The sequence below is a fragment of the Apium graveolens genome, chromosome 10, assembly GCF_009905375.1.
Source record: "Apium graveolens cultivar Ventura chromosome 10, ASM990537v1, whole genome shotgun sequence".
NCBI lineage: Eukaryota > Viridiplantae > Streptophyta > Magnoliopsida > Apiales > Apiaceae > Apium > Apium graveolens.
In genome coordinates this window covers 144,080,693-144,090,331 of record NC_133656.1, presented here as the reverse complement: position 1 = coordinate 144,090,331, position 9,639 = coordinate 144,080,693, and the positions used below count along the sequence as shown (strand labels likewise).

Below are 9,639 nucleotides of genomic sequence, written 5' to 3'. Positions count from 1 at the left end.
AAGATCTTTGTGAAAAAAACATCTACTTTAGGGCGGGTTTAAATTGTAGGTATTTTAGAAGCTTAATTCACCAATTTTTGTCATGTCAATTTTGCCTTCTGGTCAAATTTTAAATTTCAGTGCTCAAATTCTCGCATTTTAGAAAAAAAAATGAAGACTTGAATCGTAAATTTTCTCTAAAAATTTTTAGGTTTGGTTACAAATCATGAGATATCCTCTGCCGGTTCCACATCTAAGGAACAGTGTTAGATGGCATCCAAGGAATCAAAACACATTATATTCCAAACACATCCTGTAAATATTAGAAGTGTCCATTCCTTGGACAAAACTATGTCAGTGTCCTTGACCAGTCAAGTTTCTGAGGGAAATCTGGTCCCATTACTTTATTTCAGTTTATTTTGAGTGTGTGCAACACACTGTGTACACATGTATATTTCCTACAATTCTATCCATGAAGATTGGAACAGAATTTCTTGAAATTCATTGCAACTTGAAGGCTGCCTTTTGTTAGGTCAAATTGGTCCCAATGGCGAAAACCTGAAAATGACCACTCTCCTCAGGGTTTCTAACTTTCCTGGCTAACAATAAAGTTATTTTAGAACTTTCTGACTATGTGGATGTGCTTATCCTCTATTCAAACAAAAGAATCTCGACCATAAACCCCACAAAAGACAGCAAGTACAATCTCGACCATCTCAGGAAATCATAGTTGAGTCCTGTGTTAATGATAAGATGGTGTCCCAATATAAAAAAATTCGTTCTTTTACTAGAACCCCAACTAAAATATATTACAAATATGAATATCAATTAGGCATGATTGCAGGACTTTGAAATTAAGGGACTGTTTACTTTGATGGATGTTTTGGACTGGAGGTAGTATTTATCTAGAGCTGCTTTCAAGTTGCATAAATATCAAAAAAACAAGTGAGACAGTTTTGATACATCATTAGCCCAATCCCCATGCACACAAAAAGATCTCATGCACACAACAGATAAAAAAACACGGGTTACAATGCAGTTATACAAATGTACAGATATCCATTAACATGAACATATACCTTTCAGAACCTAGAAGAGTTGTTCTACCTCGACCATGTCTTCCGGTGATATAATATCTGGTCTAGCAAGGTTTTGATGTTTGTCAAATCTATCGCACTCCAACACTCTGAGCCTACCTTCCTGCAATTGGTCACACAATATTTTTGCTTTAATGCTGTGCATTAGAGAGGGGGGGGAGGGGTTTGAAATACATCAACACAAATTTAGGCACCTTGGTTCCATATGCAAGGCCACCTCCTGCCGAAGGGTGAAAGCATGCAACATTGACCTCATCTTCTGCACTTGGAAGCATGCTGACAACTTCCAAATCGGAAACTCTATAAACCTAAACAATGTGAAGATGTGCTATCATTAATGATCTACAAAATCTGATGGATGCTTAATTAAATATATTCAGGTTTAACTGTTATTGATTATGCATTTTATAACTTATATCTGTTTCTTCTTCCATCTTTCGAGCGAAGTCAAGAATACTAAAAACCAATCATGCATGACCACTACTAATTAATGATGTCTAATATTATAAACCATATATAGTTTTTCTATTCTATTTTTATGTAGATGACATTTACAAGCAGCGAAGCAAACTACAATACTAAGAACTATGATTTACATAGTGCAGCTTACAAACAGCATAATGTAAGGTCACAATTTATGAACTTACTCTCCTAAATCTATGAAAAAACAAGAGCATTTTAAGATCAGAACAAAAAGAAAAGACAAAAAGGGCATAGGAATGACATTAACAAAGGAAGTAAGGCACCAATATTTTTACCTCTAGCACTGTGTATATTGGTAAGGACGTTTCCCCATTAACAACAATGCTTTTCAAAAGAGAACTATGGCGACGACCATAAGCAAGCAATATGTGTTCAGAAGTAGGTGAAAACTGCACAAACAAGTAGCATAACGAAGAAGAAAATTATTAGCTCAAGGAAATAATGAGATTTCCCTTATGATAATGTAACGAATCACTATTACAAAATAATAAAACCACTTTTATCTTGTAAAAAATAAAATCAACAATTACAGACCACTGCAACTCATGGCACTTCACTTCTGCTAAAGTTTAACAATATTTATTTACATTATCTGGTAAGTTATTTAACTATGAAATTTGCCGCATGACATCCTTGATAACTTGCCTGGACTGAAGTTAGACAGTGAGCAGCTCTTATTGCCCTTGAAACAAGTACAGAACCAAATCTACAAAACCAAAACAAAAAAGGTTACTAAAATGAACTTAACATAAAGTTCACAACATCAAAAAGGTGAAAATCGAGTAAATTAAAGAGATTCAAGGAGGAGCGGAACTCACGTTGGGTACTCTAATGAATATATGCGAAGCTCGTACATGATCGGCCGAGCAGATATTGGATGTCGGGTTGGAGATGTTGCAGCCCCTGTTCCGTTGTGATAGAATTGGGTAAGTAATCCAGGCTCAGCTTCACATTCAGGAAGCACACATGCAACACAGGCAGCAAGAAATCTCCCACAAGGTGAAAAATGGGCCCCCATCTCACTGCAACATATACAGTGTAAATATTATCAATTTAAATCCTCACAATGATGTGAAAATACAGTACATACAAGACACAAAAGTTCAGTAAGAAAGCAGAGAAATAGATTTTAATTCATGGCAGAACACGGTCCCGACTAATGCACTTTCACAGATAATAAACTTAGTCTTGATTGATGTCACAGGGTTAAAGTCGTTAGACCTCATTATTTCATCCATACCTGCAAAGCACCGCATGTGGTATCGTGAGGAGACACCTTTCATTATCAAGTAAGGAACATGGATTTTTTAAACTATGAAGCCAAATTCTTAACTTCACAGTACAAGGCAACTCCGTAGCTGCTGTGGCAGATATTGATGCAGCAAGCTCAGACTGTATTCTACTAATTAGAGAAATGGGGTTTGCTCCAACCCCGTTATTTAGATTACTAGAACGAGAGTTGTGTTCATCTTCTACTTGAGATACAACTTGTGCACGTGAAGCATGATCCTGCAAAAATTATCTTTCAGATTTCATCATAAGTATCTAAACTAGATGACAATAAGGCATTCAAACCCACCCGTGGATAACTGGATGAGCTGCCTTGTCTCCCACCAACATGAGGTTGCTCTGGATGAATGATAGCTTGTCGTTGACCCATAATCCATCCTTGCAGGAAAGGTAGCTCCCAAGATGTAGGGTTTGTAGGAGGTAATAACTGACTTCTTAATTCAACAGGAACCCTGTTTGGCTGAGTATAACTTGATCCGGATCCCACAGCATGCTGAGGAATGTACAATGGCGCACTACTGTCAGCACCGTAATGATCCAAATTAGAAAAGCTATTTTCCTGGTGAACCTCTCCAAGTTGAACACCAGCTATATTGATACTACCATCATGAATATGCACTCTATTAGGATTATAAGTAGGTAAAGTGTCCACCACCGGGGAGTATGCATTAGAATGTACAGAAGTTGATGTCTCTGCAGGAAGCACCCTATGATCAAATTGCCCAATAGCATTTAAGTCTATCTCAAATTGCATATGGACAGAAGAGTCAGCTTGTATGCTACTTAAATCGACATGTGGATTTTCAACCTGTACATCTGTCTCTAAATCATCTGTTACAATGATAGGAACATATGATGAAGGTGAGGACATCAAAGGAAGCTCAGCAGCCAGACTAATACTATCGCTTCGATGAACGTTAGCCAAAAATATAGATGGAGGTGGATAATATAACGATCCAAGAGATGTGGGACGTGCGACGGAAGAATCTGAAGAGTCAAGATCATTTACCTGCATATTAGTCCAATAGGGTGACCTATAAGAGACATGACCAAAACAACATAAATTCCTTTTAGAAATATAGTTCACCTCTGCAGTTAAGAGTAATGGAGCAGCATGTGGATGGAAATGCACGGCTCGAAGAGAACGCCTTGTCTTTAATACAATAGTGGGTGATGAATGTTCACCACTTATATTATAGTTCCATAAATAAAGCTGAAATTAGATTGTGAAAGTCATTATAATGAATTGTTAAAGACATCAGTGATAATCATATAAATAACACTGATGGTTACTGATCTAAAGATTGAATCACTTCAGAAGTCATAACAATATTTAAGCTGGGTTAAATTTCAAAACCTTATGACCTGACGCAACAGCAAGGATTTCCCCTTCAGCATGGAAAGCAATAGAAGCGATAGGACGATCTATAAAGTAACAAGCAGAGAGTACACTGATTAACACTAGTAGAGCAATATGGAAACTTCAGAAACAGATGAATCTTCAGATAGATGCTCATTGAGTATGAAAGAAGTTACAGAAATCACGAGATCCAATGCATTCTGATGTATTAGCATTCCATAGGCGAACTTCATGATCCAAACTCCCACTAGCGAGAATCTCTGGATGCAACGGATGAAACCTGACCTGTTGTAGATCAATGATGATACAGAGAAATTCAAAACTTCGAATAACATTGTGGCGAAAATTACCAACCAAGAAAGACAGAGTCAATTCAATGACACTACGTGACCATATTCTAGAGTCTGCTATTCTAAGAATTGGAATTTCAGGACTTAATTGGGCAGATTCAAAACATAGAGAATGTGCTTCAGAACATGCGAAAATTTGCTTGGCCAAGAAAACACTACTCTACAATCTTGAACTTGACGGACACTTACATGAAACAAAATAGACAAAGACAGTCTAGATGACTTACATACTCACCAAAAAGGTTATAGCGATTGTTCTAAGGAATCAACAATCCAAAACACCATGAGGACATTAGTATTCAGTCTATAACAGTAAAAGTCCCTTTCAAGAAGAAGCAACAAATTTATTTCAGAGACTAATCAACTAAGTCATGCTAATAGTTGTATCCAGTTTGGTATCGCATAATTATACAAGTTTTGCAATTAGAAGTGACTAGCTTAGTCACTGACAACTTCGATAAAGCACTTATTGATAATTATAAATATATTAGTGGTCTAGAGCTCCAACATCTAACTATTACTATCACGCAATCACAATATGGACCTCCATCTCTTCTTAAACCAAATTTGAGAGATAGAACACTTATAGTACATTATGCAAAGAGACAGAAAAACATAAGCAACTCAATAATCAAACTCATTGCTTCAAGGTAATGAATTAAGTAGGAAGGATGAAAAACTGTATCTCACCACCCAAGGTGTTCTTCGATGACCATTCAACACCTGTAAACAGTTTCCGGTTTTGCAGTCAATTAACTTCACAGTGTGGTCACCACTGCCAATACCAGATGAATGTGGTATTAGATAAAAAAAATGGTTACCAAAATCAAGTCTAACAGCTAAATCAGAGCTAGATCAGAACTACGTACTGAGTTGAAGCGATTGTTTTTCCATCTGGGCTAAATGCTGCTGCAATAGTTGACCTTGGGGCAGGTACTAAAGAGCAATATTTGGCTGACAAGTGTTGTAAAGACTCCGCCTCTACCCTAAAATATTTAAACAACTAAACCTTTACACAGAAAACCATATTCTAACAAAGTACATATCATATACCCAGTAAAAAAGAAAAAGAAAAATCCTGCGCGTATGACAAATATTACCAGGAAAAAAGTTCCCGCCTTGCATCTCTTAATCTCTCTACCTTAGGCTCAAGGTAGGATTCACCATCTGATTTGAAAGCTTCTCCCCAGTGCTTTCTAGCCAAGCATTTTGTCATGGGAGTCGTCTCTCTTTGCGCCAAAATATGAAAGACATTTCTACCACTAAAAAATTCAATAAACGTTACTAAGAAAAAGGTTTAGAGGTTCGCAGAAGGCTGTACACACGAAAATTGTGAAAGCAAGGCATTGCTACATGAGCCAGAAGAGAATAGATCATGCAGAAATCTCACATAATGAAAAAGTAATATCCCTCTCATCAATAGAAAGACCAAATTACAACCCTGCCATCTGATATGCATCTTGCAAGGAAATATCTATAAACAGATAATGGCAGAGAGCTAAATTAAGTAAAATAGCAATACGCTTAAGAAACCATGTGCCAAATAAAAAAATAAAATGCTTCTTGCTGGAAGAATGGAAATTAAGAAGACAAGGTTCTAAACCTCGACATTCCGTGTAGGGAGCAAGGGAGATACCGCTACATCAAGAAGTGTTAGGTTTTTTAACGATCAACTCATGAACAATCTTAAGAAAAACGAAAAACCTCATTCTTAAAATCTTAATAATACAAAAAAAAAATTCCCGAAAAAGTTAACAGTCATAGCCATAAGAACAAAGCTTTTCCCAACAGCAACCAAAACATCTACTAATCATTCAAAGGCATACAACAGTTCTGTATAATATACAGTAATTCATACTAAAATTTGATGGTACCCATGAAATGTTCATCTATTATCATACCCCATCTCAAATTTCGATAAAAATCAAAACTTTAAAATAATTCCAAGCTCAAACATAACAAATCTCAAATCCAATCCAAGCCCCACAACAAATCAATCAAAAAAACCCAAAATTTTCAACATTTCAAGAATTCAGCAAAACTCGATTCCAACAAAAACCCACATAAAATTCATCTCAAACAACATAAATAAACACAAATCAAATGAAAAAACCAAGAAAAGTTTGATACTAACTTTCGATGAACTTGGGATTGAGAAGAGGAGAAAGAAGGGGCAGCGTTTGAATCATCAAGCCATGAAGTTTGAGCCATAATTGTGTGTATGTGTGTATGTATAGGTATGAATTAAAAGGCCATGTAGGGTGAAGATTGTTAAGAGTGTTTAATTATGATATGAAATGCCCTCCAGTTTGGATTTTCAATTTGGGGAAAGTGAAAACCTAGAAAAAAGAGGGCATCATACATCAATTTCGTATTAAATTTTAAGACCACTTTTGCTCCCTTTCTTATAAGTATATATATCATTTCTCATTTAAAAAAAGGATTTTTTTTTTTAATACTTAAAATTTAAAACAAATCACTCAACAATATATTTATTCCTTCGCAAAAAAAATCATCAATCAATACATTTATTATATCATTTATATATAATAAATGTAAATATCAACCATTGATTTGATATAATAAAAAATAAGAAGTTGAGATTATATCATTTAGAATAAGTATATTTTAAATACTATTACAAATAAAAATGATTGCATTGTTCTAATATTATTCAAACACCGATTGAAATATAATGTCCAGCTATAATCCTAAATAAAATATTATTAGAGATTTTACCAATCATAAATATACAAAAGATTACATTGTTCTACCATTCAAAAACCAATACAATACTAGATAGAATTTTATTAGAATTGTTCTAATAATATTCAAACACTAATTGCAATATAATGTCCAAATAGAATCGTAAATATAATATGAATAATAATATTTAATATTATATCTAAAATTCTCATCAATTTATTCTGACAACTCTAGATTAAGTGACCAATGACCAACAACCAAACTTTTAATGTTTCGTCTTTAATATAATAGTATCAAATAGTTGCAATTCAATTACTCATCCATATATTTTTCAATATATGCATATTGATTAAACAATATTACAAAAAACTATCAAAAATAAAAACGGTATTGCAACAATGTCAAAAATAATGATATATATGTACATTAAAAATAAAAATTTTAAAAAAAAATAAAAATAAAAAAGGTAAATTTCAAAAAACCGGGCATCGCATGGGCTGTAAGATAGTATAAATGAAAAGACGAGAACGATCATGTGGCGTGTTGCCCAGTAATATTACAATTGTTTAAGGCGGGTTGGATACAATTGTATAGATGTTTCGAACAAGTATAAAAATATAACAGTTCTTTATATTTCTGATACAAACTCTCTCAAGAAATACTGATATTCTTGAGAGCTGTTCGGTCGTACGAGGTAATCACTATGTGATGACCTAAACTGTGTTTATATAATACACATCTGCTACAAATCAATCTAAGATATGCATTATCAATTACTAACAGAAAATGATACATATCTTTAACTAAATACATAAAGTCCTATCACTCAGAACGTAACAGATATCCATCCCTCAAAATAAGGAACATAATCAAACTTCATAACAGACTGCCTTCAAATGCTGATGACATGCAAATACTGATGATGCATCAAATCCTGACGACACATCAAATACTGATGACATTGTTAGTCCCTAACAATGCAACAAGAATTACAGAAGGGGGGTTGAATTGAATTCTTGAACCTTTTTCGAAATATAAAATGTTCTATCTTAATAATATATAAGTGTTTGATTTGCAGAGTGTGGAATAAGAAGTTAGTAAAATCAAAACACAAGTTTTTAAAAACTTTCTGGTGGATTTGAATGTATCCACCAGAAATATATATTATATCAAGAGAACTCTGTGTAGCTAAATTAGCTCACAGCTGCTTACAAATATGAACAACTAAGTTTACAGAGAAATGCTAAGAATACAGCTTACAAATGTTTCTCTGAGAATTTTCTTGCTTAGTGTTCTTGTTGTTCTATTTGATACTTCTTGGTTTATATATCACCAAGATTACAAGTTTCTGAAGCAAGTCTGTTTGTTGAGCTTGGTGTAGATGAATTGCTGTAAGAGATGCTTCCATTGTTGTCATTCTTGTATCCAAGACATCTATCTTTGTGGCAAGATCAGAATTTTTCCTGAGTTGTCTCTTGATGTCAAACATTGTAGCTTCTGGAAGTTTAGAGTCCATCTTGTCAGAAATGGCCTTTTTCATCTCATCAATATCACATTTGATAATGTTGACATCTCGAGCATGTTGAAAACCTTGGATTTATTGTAGTTACAGAGAAGCAAGATGTGCTTGGAGGAGCTTTTTGGTGTTGGCATTTGCGGTGGTTTGAAGAGCAGAATTTGTTTGATTTATGAGTTGAATCAGGGTTGTCTTGAAGTAGTGTTCATCACAGTGCTTTGAAAATGCCCAAGATGGCATGCCTGATCTTAAACTAGAGCCTACTTCTCCCCCTATGTCCAATGGATCTTCTTCACTATCTCCACCTTCACCTCCAAAGAATTCTTCTGAACCACCAGTCTCATAATCAACATCACCAGCTGTAGAGGGCAAAGTTGTGATGGCATCCTTAGCTCTTAATATTGACTGTGTGGTGTGCACCAAGTTGAGCATCCTTTCTGCATTATCATTTCCCTGTTCAGCTAGAAGTTGATATGCTGTAACAGGGTGAGTAAATGTCTCAGCATCAAGGGAGGTAGAATCTATAACAGCTTGAGGTTGCTGAGATAGTCCCTCCCTGTCTGCACCCTGGACATTCATTAACTCACTTGCAATGACATTCACCCTTATATCTCCTGTACCTGCATTTCTCTCATTATCTCTCTTTTGTTGCATCAAGGTCTCACCTTTGCTCCCCACCCTCACGCCCTCACCTTCACCATCTAAGGTGGGACTCCTCACACTCTCTTTTACCAATCTTGAAGAACTGGATTGCATATTTTCACTCTTTGCCTCTCCTTTTTTCTGGGAGCAACCCAGACTCTCACTCATAACACTCTCTTCCCTCAATCCTAGGAGTGATTGTACTACCACTAAGTC

General features: G+C 35.2%; 1 protein-coding gene across 4 annotated transcripts; it reads right to left on the bottom strand.

Moving 5' to 3' along the window:
• Nucleotides 1-262: 262 nt before the first annotated feature.
• On the bottom strand, nt 263-6,933 carry LOC141690162 (uncharacterized). Of its 4 annotated transcripts, none has more exons than XM_074494825.1 (15): nt 6,694-6,933; nt 5,660-5,821; nt 5,429-5,545; nt 5,250-5,334; nt 4,386-4,494; nt 4,207-4,274; nt 3,937-4,062; nt 3,139-3,858; nt 2,800-3,068; nt 2,378-2,581; nt 2,205-2,265; nt 1,835-1,948; nt 1,271-1,384; nt 1,059-1,179; nt 263-578 (listed from the first exon to the last, which is right to left on the bottom strand). In XM_074494825.1, the coding sequence occupies exons 1-14, from the start codon at nt 6,768-6,770 to the stop codon at nt 1,069-1,071; spliced, it is 2,337 nt and encodes a 778-aa protein (XP_074350926.1). In that variant the 5' UTR covers nt 6,771-6,933; the 3' UTR covers nt 263-578; nt 1,059-1,068. The 4 variants fall into 4 exon arrangements, with proteins under 4 accessions (XP_074350926.1, XP_074350927.1, XP_074350925.1 ...); XM_074494826.1 differs by having other exon boundaries at nt 263-574; XM_074494824.1 differs by having other exon boundaries at nt 263-537.
• Nucleotides 6,934-9,639: the final 2,706 nt, after the last annotated feature.

Coding starts and splice junctions, on each gene's coding strand:
- LOC141690162 (XM_074494825.1), bottom strand. CDS start 6,770: ATGGCTCAAACTTCATGGCTTGATGATTCAAACGCTGCCCCTTCTTTC. Junction 5,822..6,693: donor CAATCCCAAGTTCATCGAAA/GTTAGTATCAAA, acceptor TGAATTTTTTAG/TGGTAGAAATGTCTTTCATA. Junction 5,335..5,428: donor AAAACAATCGCTTCAACTCA/GTACGTAGTTCT, acceptor TGGTATTGGCAG/TGGTGACCACACTGTGAAGT.